This window comes from Oratosquilla oratoria, chromosome 19 (genome assembly GCF_046742065.1).
Source record: "Oratosquilla oratoria isolate Oo_2021 chromosome 19, ASM4674206v1, whole genome shotgun sequence".
Classification (NCBI taxonomy): Eukaryota; Metazoa; Arthropoda; class Malacostraca; order Stomatopoda; family Squillidae; genus Oratosquilla; species Oratosquilla oratoria.
Genome location: NC_134795.1, coordinates 17,064,479 through 17,081,978, shown reverse-complemented (window position 1 = coordinate 17,081,978; position 17,500 = coordinate 17,064,479). Strand labels below are relative to the sequence as shown.

At 42.2% G+C, this 17,500-nt stretch overlaps 1 protein-coding gene across 1 annotated transcript in view; it reads left to right on the top strand.

Moving 5' to 3' along the window:
* Positions 1-15,430, top strand: part of LOC143035501 (uncharacterized) — a 92,156-nt gene extending 76,726 nt beyond the window's left edge. Inside the window, exons 7-9 of the mRNA XM_076202368.1 lie at positions 1,200-1,375; positions 14,724-14,840; positions 15,210-15,430. Of these exons, the coding sequence (XP_076058483.1) occupies positions 1,200-1,375; positions 14,724-14,840; positions 15,210-15,382 (466 nt within the window). The 3' untranslated portion in view covers positions 15,383-15,430. The remainder of the gene's footprint in view (positions 1-1,199; positions 1,376-14,723; positions 14,841-15,209) is intronic.
* The last annotated feature ends 2,070 nt before the right edge of the window (positions 15,431-17,500 follow it).

The following is a 17,500-nucleotide window of genomic DNA, read 5'->3' as shown; positions in this document are numbered from 1 at the left end:
TCCAATGTTCCTTCCTTTTTAGACATTGCAATGAACACAGACTAAAACATGGCCTCCGGAATAATAACCTTCTTCATATATCTTGTTACATATGTGAACTATTTTCTGAATTGCAATCTCCCCAGCTGCTTCTACCGTCTCCACCACAACTCTGTTCTCTCCTGTAGATTTCTCTCTTGTCATGTTTCTGATCATCTCCTCAATCTCTCCCCACAATATTGCTGGTCCAATCATCCCCTCGGTCCCTTTTGCTCTTGCTCCTCTATCGTCAATATACTATCCTTTCATATATTCTTCCCATCTATTCAAGACATCAACGGAGTTCGTTAGTGTATTTCCAATTCTATCCCTTGTTACTGAGTTCCTAGCTGTCCTCCTGGCCCCAGTTATATCTTTGATCGATTTATGCATTCTGCTGTACGTAAATTCGTTGTCTCTAGTTCCTCAATGTCATAGTTCTGATTCAGTTACTTCTTTTCTTATTGCATGCATACATACTACTGTACACACACACACACACACACACACACACACACACACACACACACACACACACACACACACACACACACACACACACACACACACACACACACACACACACACACACACACACACACACACACACACACACACACACACATTTTAAAGCCGTGGCTCACGTGGGTAATAGAATAATTCAAATAGATAAACGATCGTTTTCAAGTTCGATCAGACTGAACTTGCTTCTGTAAATATAAACACTTGCTTCTATTTCTCCAGTAAGTCCAGTAAGTTTCTTTTTTCTCATTCTTCAGCGTCAGTCCTTCTTTGGTACAATATTTAGTTTCTTTTGTAACATCATTGTTTTCTTTGAACTCATTCACTTTTTTTTCAGTCAGTCTTTCCTCGGTAATATTTATTTTTTGCAATATCAGTATTTTCTTGCCATTAAATCACCATTTCTCCTTCCTTTGGTACAATATCTTTTCTTTTCTAAAACTAGTCTTTTCTTGGCTCTAATTCATTTTTCTTTTCTCTTTGGTATATTTTTTCTTTTTGGAGCAGCGTTCATTTCTTGGAACTATTCTACATTTTCTTCATTCTTTGGTATATTTTTTGACTTTCGAAACATCATCTCTTTGGTACAAATTTTCTTCTTTAGTAACGTCAGTCTTTTCTTGGCACTAAATGACCTTTATTTCTTTTTTCTTTTTCAGAGTCAGCCTGCCTGACGATGACGGAGCAGATGATGCCATTTTCACAGCTGTGGACCAAAGCGTCCTCGAGGTCGATCCTTCGGAGCTCTTCGACGCCGCAAACAACATCTTCGACTCCAGACTCTCCCAAGACGTCGGAAGGGCTCTCAAGATGTCTGCCGAGCAAACAGATAACGGTAATAAACACACACACACACACACACACACACACACACACACACACACACACACACACACACACACACACACACACACACACACACACACACACACACACACACACACACACACACACACACACACACACACACACAATTTCGGTTATGAAAACTTTTTTGACGTGTTTGATAGACCAGTTTCACAAGTTCAGTGTTAATCTATGCGAAAAGTTTCATTGGTGGATCCTATGATGTTTATGCCATCAGCCTTATGGTAGTTCTCTTTATGCTCAAGTTTTCGTCAGTCTATATACTTCGTTTCTGTGGTAACCTCACCTCACCATCCTATTTTCACGTAGTGGGAAGTGAAAAACACCTGGTAGGTCAAAGCCCTGTCATTTGCGGCCAGTCTTTTTTTTTTTTTTTTTTTTTTTTTGATGCGACAATGGGTTGCCTCCCCACGTGGACAGGGCTGTCTGGAAGCAACACAGCAAGCCAGCAGTGGGCTGTGGTACTCGAGTTCACGTCAGCCTATGCATGAGTTCAAGAAGGTATCCAATGGGCTACTGCGGGGAATTATAGCCTATAGTCTATAGTGATAAATACCTTACGTACCGGGTGGTACGTTTCTTTCTGTTCTGGCTGCCGCCAGACTATTTCATTAACCTTCCTGTCATCCCACTCAATGACAATGAGGATAAAATTAATCTCTTTCGCTCCATTTCCCCGTTAATGAATTCCCAACAATCATGTGGTTCCTCTTCACTTTTCATCCTAAATTCACTCCGCAAAAAAGGTGGAAAAAATCGAATGTTGATAAAGAGAAACCCTTTGGTTTATTACAAAATTGAAAATGATAATAATGATATATTTCTTTTTTGTCAGGACAGATTAATAGATTTTTTTTTATTCAGATTCGTCACACTATATAGAACTGTATAATTTTGCGACAGCAAGCCGTGACAACCACATCTAAATCATTTTTGTGTGTCCCTTTGGAACCCCCATGGTCCTCAGGTGAAGAACCATTGCTCTAGGTTGTCAGGACGTATAATGTCCTCGTAGGTTGGATGTCAAAGCAATCGGGAGATGATTCTGATTGCGTATTGACTGGAACGTTTGTAAACAAAGATCCGACGTCAAATGAATCGACAAATCCCTTCATGCTTAACTGAGCAAAGTATCTGGAGGATATTGTTTGTTAAGGTGAAGATGCATATGCGCACTGGAAGAAGATGAACGCCAGGAAAAGGCTAATAGATAACAATAATAAGGCAATACAGACAAAGGTGATGAATATTAATTCTTGTCCCAGGCTACTTAGTCTTATAAATGTATACTAGTTTTCTGGCTATATTGGTTAACGCTGATTTAGTGAATGTTTCATTTTGTGTACCAAAACGTGAGTGTGATGTTCTTGGACGTGAATGTTACATTGGATATAAGATACCGTGTATACTGTTTCTGCATATAAACACACACACACACACACACACACACACACACACACACACACACACACACACACACACACACACACACACACACACACACACACACACACACACACACACACACACACACACACACACACACACACACACACACACACACACACACACACACACGAATACATACATGCACGAAAGAACACCATATCCTAAACAAAAAAACATGGCTTTCTGTGTCCCTCAATTACGTCAACTCAGATCTCGTATGTTCGTGTTCGTGTGTTGGATAAAACATTCATTCATCGCATCAGACCCCGCGTTCTCTTTGGTGCATTTAATGCAATAATAACAAGAAGATATGTTTTACTCTGGATCTCGGGTACTTCAAAGCCTCTGCTGACTATGAGCGTTGATGTCTAGAGACAACTCTCTCTATACCCCCTCGTCCGCCTGTGCTACACCATTTCGTACCTTTGTTTACAAGACCTTTGATAAAGGACGGATTCCTCGTAAATGACTTCTTGGATCATAAGAGGCCGGCCTTGATTAACCCCGTTATGTAATATCCACTTTTACAGAAGAGTGGAAATACCTATGTTTACACCTTTGAATAGAGGTACTACAGACTGACAAAAAACCCTACGCATCTAAACATATATGTATATATATATATATATATATATATATATATATATATATATATATATATGTATATATGTATATATATATTAGAGATTTTGGGTGATGGAAGTAAAATGAAGATGCTCTCGGAATAGTTTGTACTCTTACGTTACGACCACTTTGGTCTTCTTCAGAGAGTTTTCTACAGAAGGTTCTTAAATGTCACATTTGATATCACTCTTGAGGGGCCACTCGGTCAGGTCATAGCATCCGGGAGGTGAACATTTTTCTGGTGTCTCAGCGAGTCTAGTATGAGGACACTTGCCACCTTTGATAAGCAGATGAATCCCTCTCTTCCATTAGTGTTTTCTTTTACGTCTATGTATGCAGCTTCAATTTTTTTTCTTCTTTCTTCCGCTTATGTATGCAGCTTCAATCGTGGCCCCTCAAGAGTGATATAAAATGTGACATATAAGAACCTTCTGTAGAAAACTCTCTGAAGAAGACCAAAGTGGTCGTAACGTAAGAGTACAAATTATTCTGAGAGCATCTTCATTTTACTTCTATCGCCCAAAATCTCTCATCTGTCATTTGATATCTAAATGTATATATATATATATATATATATATATATATATATATATATATATATATATGTATATATATATATATATATATACATGATATGTACTGTACATTCTCTAGTTACCATTTCAGAAATGGAGAGTATATCATATTTCTAAGAAATATGGAGGCACATTGACAATGTGGATTTAACACTTTCAACATAATTATATTTCTAGGAACTTCTATTTCCAGCTGTACCTTGTCTCTTTTCATCCTCCGATAGTTGTGTCTACTCTACTACACATTGTACAATCCAGTGATATTTCAATTCCGCATTGCGCTAGAAGGTGTTCTTTAACACAGTGGTGTCCTACAAAACAGAGAAGTCAGCATTTCTCTAATCACTGTAAGACCTCATGAAGATGCTGAGTTGTGATCTATTTGTTTTTGTCTTTTTTTAAAGTGGATCTGGTTTCACAAGCAGTGTCTTTGTTGAGGGGTATTTTTTTCTGTAGAGATTATTAGGAGATACACTCCGTTTGTCTTAGCCATGTGGAGATTGTCGATAGTATTGATTTGTAAGGTAAAACGTCAGCAAGATCGTATGGTCTAAAATCTTCGATCTTTGTCAAAATTTATCGTACCTAGTCACCTCAGGTAATGAGAGATACCTTTATGAATAGCAAAAACATTAGTGTTTATTTGTGAGTTTTGTTAAGATTTACTTGAACCTCTAGGTGGTACATCTCTCATAGCTGAAGCTTTCTAGTTGTCTCTTGTTATAACGTTTGGCTAGAAGAGACGTTTTTGTTTTGCTTATTGATTTTTTCTTTATATTTAAGAAGTTCATCTCGATTACTCACCAGTACAAAAGGATATACATATATATGAATATATATATATATATATGTATATATGTATATATATATATATATATATATATATATATATATATATATATAATGTATATTTGTACACACACACACACACACACACACACACACACACACACACACACACACACACACACACGCACACACACACACACGCACACACACACGGCACTCTGTCATCTCCTACAGGTTTCGTCTTCAGTCGTCTGACGATTTCATTCAGATGAGTACGGGAGGGAGGAAAGGGGGTGAGAGAGGACGTGTTAAAGACGAACTACTTGGAGACGTTGAGGTCTTATCAAGACTCTATTCCCGCTGGCGCCAGTCGATTTCCTTCCCTATCAATATTATTCCCTGGTTGACGCCAGCGATTTGATTCAATCGCGGTCGTGTTTTCGTTGGGATGTCGGTTCTGGGACGCGTTGCCCGGTAACTGACGCCGGGCCGGGCCGAGGCGAGGTCGCCGCTGGTCAGGTGGTCTAAATCCACAGGGGGAAGTTTGTGTACCTTTTCATGTAAATATATACCGAAGGGTTATGTCCTATCGTCCACAAGTTCGCCTTTGGGTTTTGTTAGACAAATTTTATTAAGAGAAGTTTACGGGTCGAGGGAGAGTGGGAAAGGGGAATTGAATAAAGCGAATTTGGTATCGTTGAAGGCTTGGTTACGGAAAAGTTAATTGAGATAATCCTTATTTCATTTTATTTTATTTTGAGGCCTGGAGGTTCCTGTGAGCCAAAATAAACCGTCCGACGCTTAACCAGAAAAAAGTAAAAATAATGCGAAGATTTTATTCACTCGAGGGAAAATGGGGTTAACATTTGTTTTTTATTTTATCATCATTATTTTTTTTTTTTTCGTTGTAGGACTAAAGGGATAGCGTGCCAAGTTCAATGGACGACATCACAGGTTCCTACTTTTCCTTTGAACAACTAATCTCCATCCACTGTATTTCCTTCCTCTCCCTCAACCCCCACTCTATCCGCCATCAACGCCCAGAGCAGAACGTGCCTACTCAGAGGCTCGCCTGTTTGTTTGTTTTCGTTGTTTGTCTCAAACCAACGCCGAGTTACTGTAAATGGTAGTTCTGTTAACTCTCTCTCTCTCTCTCTCTCTCTCCCTCGCTCTCTCTCTCTCTCTCTCCCCCCTCTCTCTCTCTCTCTCTCTCTCTTTCTCTCTCTCTCTCTCTCTCTCTCTCTCTCTCTCTCTCTCTCTCTCTCTCTCTCTCTCTCTCTCTCTCTCTCTCTCTCTCTCTCTTTCTCTCTCTCTCCCTGTGTGTGTGAGTGTGTGTGTGTGTAAAAGTACGACAGTAATAATTTTCATATATCGTATCCTCAGAGCAAGAAAGACATAAGTGTCATGGTCAGATAGACAACAGAAAAGAGGACGGATGAAAGGGGACAAAATGGAGGAATATATCCGTAGGTAAAGTTGTTGAATTGGACTGACCCAACCTCTCAAGCAAAGACATTGACCTAACTAAACCCTCAGCCCTTGTCCTATGATGCACCAAAGTCCTCAAATTTCTACGGCGATGTGATGACTAAGGTTAGGTCATCATATTAAGACGACAAGGCAGGACTCGTAATAACGGAGTTGAATTGGACAAGTTTAGCTTTAAGAAAGAAATAGGCAAGAATGAATTTATCAATAGAGTGATTAACGAATGGAATAGACTTAGTAACCATGATGTAGTAAGCGCTGAAACTATCGGTTATTTTAAGAAAAAAAAATCGATGATTTTATGGATAGGGGTGACAGGTGGTAAAGGACATGGAACTGCCTAGTGTAGGCCTTATGGTCCCTTGCAGCCTCCTTCATTCTTATGTTACACCCCATCACACACACCTCCGAATTCGCTTTAACCGTTACCTTAATGTAAAAGTATATTATTATAAAAGATATTCTTTTTTTTGTAATTATAGTAAGTACCTCTTCTAGTTCAGCTTTAATGGTAAGAAGTCTTCAGTAGATTAAGTCTTAATGTAAAATTATTCTTTGGTGTAATTATAATAAGCGTCTGTTTCTGTTTATCTTTGACGATATGCAGTCTTTGCTTTTATAGATTAACTTTTATGTGAATATTTAAGACTTAAGTACATAATGGAGTTTGGAAACAGGTTGGGTGTTCTATGGAATCTTGTTTGCTGGTAGAAGGAGGGAAAATTACAGAAAATTGAAGAACTGATGTGGTTCGTAGTAAGGCTCTATGGCAAGGACATTAATGTCTCGATCTATACTCTCCGGTCATCGTTGGGTCCGTAATTGATGCAAGTTGACCCGAAACAAATTCCATAGAACCGAAGCTCCTGCATTGAAGACACAGACGTGTGTGTTTGTGCTTGTGTGTGTGTGTGTGTGTGCGTGTGTGTGTGTGTATGTGTGTGTGGTTTACCACCACGATCTTGGATCACGTGTTGAACTCGTGATCGATAGCTGCTACCCTTCCGGATGAGAGATCAGACCTCATGCAGTTTATGGCCTGATCTATGGGTAGTGGTGTGATTTTACGCACACACGCGCGCACACACACACACACACACACACGCACACACACACACACACACACACACACACACACACACACACACACACACACACACACACACACACACACACACACACACACACACACACACACACACACACACACACACACACACAACATGCTAGTGTGTATGTGTGTGATTGTGTATTAGAAAAAATATATGTAGAAGGCACACGGAGAGAGAGAAAGAGAGAGAGAGAGAGAGAGAGAGAGAGAGAGAGAGAGAGAGAGAGAGAGAGAGAGAGAGAGAGAGAGAGAGAGAGAGAGAAGAGAAAGATAAGAAGCACTGATCTTTTAGTAACCCTGTGTTCTGCTTGAGATCAGAACCCTCTCCTCCCTTCTCTTTCTTCACCTCCTCCCTAACCCCCCCCCCTTTCGGGAATCCTCGGTCCCCTAACGACCTTCCTCCTCCCTCTATCCTCCGGGAGTCCCCCTCTCTCCCCCCTCCCCCTTCCTCCTCTCCCCCCTTCCCCCCCTCCCTCCATCTCCTCTCCTTCCTCCCCCCCCGACCTGCTCGAGGCATCCAGCCACCTAGCGACAGATCTCCAGATTATGTCCCTGAAATAGAATCTTCTTGCTGAAGCCTCTTCTTCCTTTCCTCTTCTTTTCTCCTCTCCTCCTCCTCCTTCCCTCCTCCTAACCTCTGGTTCTCTCTTCCTCTCCTCATCTCCATTTTCCCTACCTCCCTCCTGTTCTCCTTCTCTCCTCTCCTCTCCTCCTCTCCTCCTCACCTTCTCTTCCCCTTTCCTCCTTCCCTCCTGCCACCCTCTCCTCCTCTCCTCCCCCCTTCTTCCCTTCTCTCCTTCTCCCCTCTCCTCCTCTCCACCTCCTCCCCTCCTCTCCTCCCCTCCTCTCCTCCCCTCCACCTCCTCCCCTTCTCTTCTCCTCCTCCACCTCCTGCACACTTGTGGTTTCCTTATTGAGGAAAGTATCCCAAAAATCCTGTTATTTCAGTTCACTGATTAAATCCTTTCCTAGTGAGGCTGTATGCGTGTGTGTGTGTGTGTGTGTGTGTGTGTGCGTGTGTGTGTGTGTGTGTGTGTGCGTGTGTGTGTATGTGTGTATGTGTGTGCGTGTGTGTGTATGTGTGTATGTGTGTGTGTGTGTGTTTGTGTATGTGTGTGTGTGTGTGTGTGTGTGTGTGTGTGTGTGTGTGTGTGTGTGTGTGTGTGTGTGTGTGTGTGTGTTACCGCGCAGTTGAATAAAATCGACTGGCGGCAGCAAGCACACGAATGAAAAGTATCAGCCGGTACGGAAGGGAAGTAACTGAAACGGGCTGAGACCATTTCTTCTTCTTCTTCTTCTTCTTCTTCTTCTTCTTCCTCAGTTTCATCTTACTTCCTATTCTTCTCTTCCTCCTCTTCTTCTAATTTCTCTTCCTTCTCATCTTTCTCCTACAACTCCTTTTCATTCTAGTCTCCCTTTCCTCTTCTTCTCCTCCTCCTCCTCCTCCTCTTCCTCTCCCTCCTCCTCCTCCTCCTCCTCCTCCTCCTCTTCCTCCTTTTTCTCTTTCTTTTTCTTAATCTTCTCCCATACCCCTGTCTCTCCTCTTCCATCTCCTCATCCTACTTCTACTGCTGTTCCTGGTTATTCCCGCCTTTTTCCTATGCCTCCTCTTCCTTCACATCCTCCTCCTTCTACTGCTTCTATTCATATTCCTCCTTCTATTCCTTCTCTTCCTCGTCCTCCTCCCTCCCTAATTTGACTTCCTCCTCTACTTCCCTAATTTGATTTTAGTGAAGTAGAGGTCTAATTCCTCTTCTCCCAAAGCCATGGGTCTTCACAGAGACTCTTGAAGTATTTTTTTTCGAATTCCCTGAAGATTAACGCGGTGCTAGAAAACTAATAAGAGCACTCATTTCCTTGAAAAAAAAATTAGATAAATGTAGTGACAAAAAAGGGTTACGGAAATATATATCCAATTTAATTTATTAGATCCTCTGTTTCAACTTCCCTCATTCTTCACCGACATGACGTCACTTCCTGTAGTCACGTGTCTACCACGTCAGCGTCGATTGACGGGGAGCGATGAAAATTAAATGGAGAACATCACTCATACACCAGGACGTGATTAGCTAAGTTAGCCACCTTTACCACGTGTACTGAAAAAAGTCTTCCATAGTTGGAAGATGAAGAATATGTAAGAGTTTTTGAGACGTGAGAGGTTTTATAAGTTGTTTCCAAAAAATGACTTAGCCGGTAGGAAGTAACTGAGCTTTGTTGGAGCAAAGTGTTGGAGAAGGGAGGAGTGGGAGGGTGAGGATCCAATTTAATATGAATAGCCTCCCCCCCCTTCACTCCTTCCCTCCTTGCCCTCTCCCCCTTCCCCCCCTTCCCTTTCCCGGTTGATTTGACATTTCTCAAACCCATTTCCCTTCTACGTCTTTATCCAAGTCATCATTAACGTAACTATCAGCGTCACTATCTACGTCATCATCTATGTCAAGATCTCCGTCAAGGTCTACGTCAAGATCTACGTCATCATCTACGTCATCATCTATTAAGCGGTAGTAGAATATTAGCTCAGTGCCAGAGAGAGGGAACCAAGGAAGTGAACGAAACATTTTGGTCACCGAACTGAGTGAAACAATAAGAAAAGTGTCACCGGGTAGTGATGATGGCATCTTCGTCACCAGGGGCATAAGGTCCCACGGAAAGACGAATAGAATCGTCAGACGGCAGTCGGGATAAGAGAGAAAGTATCATACGGTAAAGAAGGTTCAAATCATGCCATAGTTCTTGGGGTCTTCATTTGAAAAGCGGTCTTCAGGAGGTCTTGACTGTGGATTCCTCAGTGTTGGAATAGAGAAGAGGTCTTCAGGAGGCCGAAAAAGACCCCAGGAAAAAGAGTTCGAGGACCTTCTGGAAGTGTTCAGAACCCGAAGGTCTTGACTGTGAATTCCTCAGTCTTGGAATAGAGAAGAGGTCTTCAGAAGGTCAGAGAAGACCTCAGGAAAGAGTTCGAGAATCTCCTGGAAAAGCTCAGAACCCGAAGGTCTTGACTGTGAATTCCTCAGTCTTTAAATAGAGAAGAGGTCTTCAGAAGGTCAGAGAAGACCTCAGGAAAGAGTTCGAGAATCTCCTGGAAAAGCTCAGAACCCGAAGGTCTTGACTGTGAATTCCTCAGTCTTTAAATAGAGAAGAGGTCTTCAGAAGGTCAGAGAAGACCTCAGGAAAGAGTTCGAGAATCTCCTGGAAAAGCTCAGAACCCGAAGGTCTTGACTGTGAATTCCTCGTCTTTAAATAGAGAAGAGGTCTTCAGAAGGTCAGAGAAGACATCGGGAAAGAGTTCGAGAACCTCCTGGAAAAGCTCAGAACCCGAAGGTCTTGACTGTGAATTCCTCGTCTTTAAATAGAGAAGAGGTCTTCAGAAGGTCAGAGAAGACCTCAGGAAAGAGTTCGAGAATCTCCTGGAAAAGCTCAGAACCCGAAGGTCTTGACTGTGGATTCCTCAGTCTTTAAATAGAGAAGAGGTCTTCAGAAGGTCAGAGAAGACCTCAGGAAAGAGTTCGAGAATCTCCTGGAAAAGCTCAGAACCCGAAGGTCTTGACTGTGAATTCCTCAGTCTTTAAATAGAGAAGAGGTCTTCAGAAGGTCAGAGAAGACCTCAGGAAAGAGTTCGAGAATCTCCTGGAAAAGCTCAGAACCCGAAGGTCTTGACTGTGAATTCCTCAGTCTTTAAATAGAGAAGAGGTCTTCAGAAGGTCAGAGAAGACCTCAGGAAAGAGTTCGAGAATCTCCTGGAAAAGCTCAGAACCCGAAGGTCTTGACTGAGGAATCCTGAGTCTTGGAATAGAGAAAAGGTCTTCAGAAGGTCAGAGAAGACCTCAGGAAAGAGTTCGAGAATCTCCTGGAAAAGCTCAGAACCCGAAGGTCTTGTCTGGGGAGTCCTCAGTCTTGAGGAGAGGTCTTCAGAAGGTCAGAGAAGACCTCAGGAAAGAGTTCGAGAATCTCCTGGAAAAGCTCAGAACCCGAAGGCCTTGTCTGAGGAGTCCTCAGTCTCGGAATAGCGACCGGGAATGTTCGCTGAAGAGGAACCTAATTGAAATTCCGGGAATATATTTTTTCTCTCCAGGAGCAGTTCATCACATCCCCTTACGGGCCGATGAGCTAATCACTGTCGGTCAGGTAAGGGAGTCCGGTACCTGGTACCTGGTATCCGGTATCCGGTATCCGGTACTTGGTACCCGGTACATACTAAGACGTTGTAAAATGACATGGTTAAGTTTTGAGAATCCACTTCAAAACCATCGCTCTATAGCCTACCCTGGGAAACGATACGGCCCCTGTCTCTCATAAGAATGGAGGGGAACGCATGAGACCATAAGGCCTACACTAGGCAGTTCCATGTCCTTCACCACTTGCCATTCCTATCCATATAGTTATCTGATTATCTCTTAAAACGACCAATTGTTTCAATGCTCACTGAAACCATACTGATAACATGGTGGCACCAACATGCAACACTGGTATACCGCGCCTCTAATGTCCGTCGTCACAGAGATTAGATAAGAAGCCTTGAATATGCGATTTCAATGATTACTTAGCACCTCCTGCGTTTGAAGTCGAGACGCTAGGCACTACCTCACGATGGCTTCTGGGGATTTTCTATCTCTCTCTCTCTCTCTCTCTCTCTCTCTCTCTCATTCTCTCTCTCTCTCTGTCTGTCTGCCTTTCTATCTCTTTCTCTCTCTCTCATTTTCTCTCTCTCATTCTCTCTCTCTCATTCTCTCTCTCTCTCTCTCTCTCTCTCTCTCTCTCTCTCTCTCTCTCTCTCTCTCTCTCTCTCTCTCTCTCTCTCTCTCTCTCTCTCTCTCTCTCTCTCTCTCTCTCTCTCTCTCTCTCTCTCTCTCTCTCTCTCTCTCTCTCTCTCTCTCTCTCTCTCTCTCTCTCTCTCTCTCTCTCTTTCCTCCCTCTCTCTTTCTGCCTTTATACAAATACATTTATATGTATTATATGCATTTATGTCTGCCTGTCTGTCTGTCTGTCTGTATGTATATATGTCTGTCTTTGTATATTATATATATATATATATATATATATGTATATATATATATATATAATATGTGTGTGTGTGTGTATGTATTACTTCCTTTATAATGGGGAATGAAGCCTTGGTATATAGCAGAATGTATGTATGCAGCGTATTGTGACCTCCCAGGAAATCTTATTCAGCTGAGGGGCAGTCTCGATGTATCCTGAGGATGTTCTTGACAGCCCGAGAAAGGGAGGAGCTTGAGGAAGGGCAGGATCTTGAAGAAGGACAGGATCTTGAGGAAGGGCAGGATCTTGAGGAAGGCAGGATCTTGAGGAAGGGAAGGATCTTGAGGAAGGGAAGGATCTTGAGGAAGGCAGGATCTTGAGGAAGGGAAGGATCTTGAGGAAGGGAAGGATCTTGAGGAAGGCAGGATCTTGAGGAAGGGAAGGATCTTGAGGAAGGCAGGATCTTGAGGAAGGCAGGATCTTGAGGAAGGCAGGATCTTGAAGAAGGGTAGGATCTTGAGGAAGGGCAGGATCTTGAGGAAGGCAGGATCTTGAGGAAGGCAGGATCTTGAGGAAGGCAGGATGTTGAGGAAGGGCGGAATCTTGAAGAAGGACAGGATGTTGAAGAAGGGCAGGATCTTGAAGAAGGGCAGGATGTTGAAGAAGGGCAGGATGTTGAAGAAAGGCAGGATGTTGAAGAAGGGCAGGATGTTGAAGAAGGGCAGGATCTTGAGGAAGGTCAGGATCTTGAGGAAGGGCAGGATGTTGAAGAAGGGCAGGATCTTGAGGAAGGGCAGGATCTTGAGGAAGGGAAGGATCTTGAGGAAGGCAGGATCTTGAGGAAGGCAGGATCCTCATTTGGCTTCTGATTCTCCTCAAGGTCTTCTGGTAGGCGGCACCGAACTGAAGGAAGAGAATTCTTGTTTGTCGAGCTCAGCAATGTCGGGGAGATGGAGGTAGGGGGGGTTAAGAGGGGGGAGGGAGGGAGCGGGAGGGGTTCGAGGGGGAGGGGGAGGGGTGTGTGAGGAGGGTGGAGGGTGGGGGTGAGGTGTGGAGGGTGGGAGATTACTGAAAGGGGAGGATTAGGATGAAAAATGAAAGGTTCATCTGTTGGAATCAGTACTTTTTTTCGTCTATTTATTTATTTTCTTATTGGTCTTTTTCAATGATGTTGAATGAAGGTTAGGTAGATACTTGTTCCTGTCTGTCTATCTGTCTGTCTGTCTGTCTGTCTGTCTGTGTGTTTGGTTGTTTGTCTGCCTGCTAATAAGATATCTCAAAAAAAATTTGTTTGAATTTTGATGACTTTCTGGAATGAGACACACACACACACACACACACACACACACACACACACACACACACACACACACACACACACACACACACACACACACACACACACACACACACACACGTTCATTTCGTTCCATTTTATTTTTCCTTATCTTCTTCATCTTCTCCTCCTCATCTGCTTAATCCCTTCCGTATCAAGTGTCCCTTTTCCTTTTATCCTGACTTCCGCGAAGGGATCAAACTCTCTTGTCACCCTCTCATATAGACTACATCGATTGATTATTTACTTATTCTCTTTACCAAGTATCACTTTTGATTTTATTTTTAGCTGTCACTAAACTCCTTTCTTCATTTTTGTAGATTTTTTTTTCCTATTTTCGCCTTCAATAAGGAAGGGGATTTGTCTTTAATTTGCTTAGCTTCTGATCAATTGATAGGTTTATATATAGCTTCTGAAATGTCAACACATTCCCGTTCTCATGTTGTCTGAAGCACTAAAGAAAATGGGAAATTTGATCTTTCATTGAAAACTAAGTGATGTGAAATTCCCTGAGGGGATTATGAGATGAACGTTGAATCCATAAATTGTGTTGGAAAAACTATACGCAGGAGCATGTGTATACATTATAGAGGCTTTGGAGATATATCAAAACCCTTTTGCTTACGATTAAATGCCATGGAGATGCATAGGATAGCCTGACGACAGATGGAATAAAAGAAAAACGACCACGAATGGACTGACCGGTTTTTGGTCGAATTTTTGCCCCTTTTTTTTTCTTAAATTTTAAGGGATGGAATGGGTGGGAATGATTTTATGCCTTTTCCTTTTTGGCTACCTCCCTTGTAAGGGGTGAAAAAGCCTTGGTATATGTATGTATGTATATGTCAATTTTAAGGAATTTTTATTTTTCGCTGGCGCCTGACGATCTATTGAAATTGGTGTAAGCTTCCAATGCGCCTGATCACACCTTCCTGATACCAACTGATAGCAACTTCGTCTCTTACAGGTCCTGAGTTATGGTTCCATTTGGCTGTGATGGTCATCTTGGTAGCAGCCGCTGTAGTTGGCACGTCTTGTGCCATTTGGTACTTCGTGCAACATTCCAGGACCCGTCACAGGCAAGGTAAACGCCGAGACGTCATTTCCTGAGTTTCTGATTACCCAGAACAAATATGTGTGTGTGTGTGTGTTATGTGTGTGTGTGTGTGTGTGTGTGTGTGTTTGTGTGTGTGTATGTGTGTGTGTGTGTTAAATAATTATCATATAAACAAACAGATCTTCTATAGCTAAAAAAAAAAAAAAAAAAAAAAAAAAAAAAAAAAAAAAAAAAAAAAAAAAAAAAAAAAAAAAAAAAAAAAAAAAAAAAAAAAAAAAAAAAAAAAAAAAAAAAAAAAAAAAAAAAAAAAAAATCAGAGGTTTCTCAGTGTCCACTCCATAGAGGTGGAATGGGGGAGTTTCATTTATTTGCTAATCCCCTCCACTTACTCCACAGGGTTCATGACTCCACAGGAGGAACCTCGTGGGCTGGAGTTCGGCAACCACATGGAGGACGCCGTCAGGGACTACACACAGGGGACCCCGTCCCCTCCACCTCCGCCTCCAGCCGTCCTGGTCAGTGTCAAGCCCGCTCGCCCTCAGGCAGCTGAGTTCGAAACTGATGCTTGAAGGATTACCTTGTGTCACATGTGACTGCATAGCAGTGAAGTTGAAGGAAGTGTAATGAAAAACGGGGAGGGAGGGAGGGAGGGAGGGAGGGAGGGAGGTAACAGTCACTGGTGAGGAATCGGAGAGGGGTGCGGGATTCGAACCATAACTAAATGAATGTGAGACAAACATGCTTCCGATGATGTCTCTAGCGCATTCATGGTTATATGGGGACGAGTTGATATCCCCCTTTAGCTACGGTGATGTAATTTATATATTTTATTCTGTTTGGCGTCAGACGATTCCGTTTAGATGAATGGAATAGACTTAGTAACCTTGTAGTGATCGCTGAATTTTTTATTAATTTTTTTTTATTAAAAGAAGATTAGATATCTTTATGGACTGGGGCGATAAGGGATATGAAACTACCATATAGTGTAGGCCTTATGGTCTCTTACGTTCTTATGTAAAAGCGGAGCTTCGCTACGGTGACAAACTTTATATAATTTGTTCTTGCTTATGCCAAACTTTTTTTTTGTTTATGATGTGATATAATGTAAAAAAAATGAGGAATGAGAGAAGGTAAGAAGATGAAGAGTTGGAGTAGTAAGGATGTAAGAAAGATTGGATTGAGGTGATGAGAAAATATTGAGGTGATGAAAAAAAATTGAAGTGATGAGAAAACGATAAAAATGTGAAGGAGAAGAGAACAAAAGATAAACGGTGGGTCACCATTAACGGTGTGGAATGTAAATGGGATAGCGTTATTAGTGGAGTTCCCCAGGGCTCAGTACTGGGTCCCCTTATTGTTCATTGGGTAATGGGATTAATAGTTATGTTAGTAAGTTTGCCGATAACGCTGAAATGGGACGCCATATTAGATCGGAGGAAGATGCTGGGATACTGCAGCATAATCTTTATGAACTGTTTGCATGGTTGGTGAAATGGCAAATGGGCTTCAATATCTCAAAGGGCAGTGTATTAAACGTAGGATTACACAAAGCCAGTTCACAGATATAGCTTAGATAATGCCATATTAAAAAAAAACATAATGTGGAAAAGACCTAAGAGGGTTTATGAATCCTGACTTTAAACACAGGAAACAGTGCATTAGTGCCAGGAATAGGCCTAACAGGATATATTGCTTGACGGTTACAAATCAAAGTACAAAGGTTATCGTTAAACTCTATCTCTGCGATAGTTGGACCCATCCTTAACAATGCGGTACAGTTTTGGTCTCGATTCCTGTAGAATAGATATCAGTTCACTAGTATCTGTACAGAGGAGAGTGACCAACATTATAGGCAAAGGATACGGGGGTGGGTGGGTGATCTAATAGAAGAATTCAAATGGGTCAAGGGCTTTAACAATGTTGATGCAGGCAAGGTCATCATATCAAGACAACAGGGCAGGACAATGGATCTAGTTGGATAAATTTAGGTTTAAGAAGGAAATAGGCAAGAATTGGTTTACCAATAGAGGGGTTAACGAATGGAATTGACTTAGTAACCATGTAGTAGTGAGCGCTGAAACTATCGGTTAATCTAAAAGAAGATGAGATAACTTATGGATACGGATAATAGGTGGTAAGGGACGTGGAACTGCCTAGTGTAGGCCTTATGGTCTCTTGCAGTCTCCCCCATTCCTATGTTCTTATGAGAAAGAAGAGAGAGAGGAGAAAGAGGAGAAAGAGGTGAAAAAAGGGAAAGAGGAGAGAGGGGAAAGAGGAGGAAGAGGTGGAAGAGGTGGAAGAGGAGGAAGAGGAGGAAGAGGAGAAAGAGGAGAAAGAGGAAAAGGAGTAGAAAGAGATGAAAGAGGAATAGAAGAGAAAGAAGAGAAAGGAATATAGGAGGCGGCATTAAGGTCAGAAAAAGAGAAGAGTAATATTGAAAGTCATAAAGAAAACGAAGATGAGTTGGAGGAAGGGGAGTAGGAGGAGGAGGAGGAGGAGTAGGAGGAGGAGGAGGAGGAGGAGGAGGAGGAGGAGGAGGAGGAGGAGGAGGAGGAGGAGGAGGAGTAGGAGGAGGAGGAGGAGGAGGAGGAGGAGGAGTTGGGCCTGATAAGGCGATCAAGATCCGATAAAAGAAATTAATTAAGATGCGATAAAGAGACGAAAATCCGTTGGCGTACAGGAAAAGG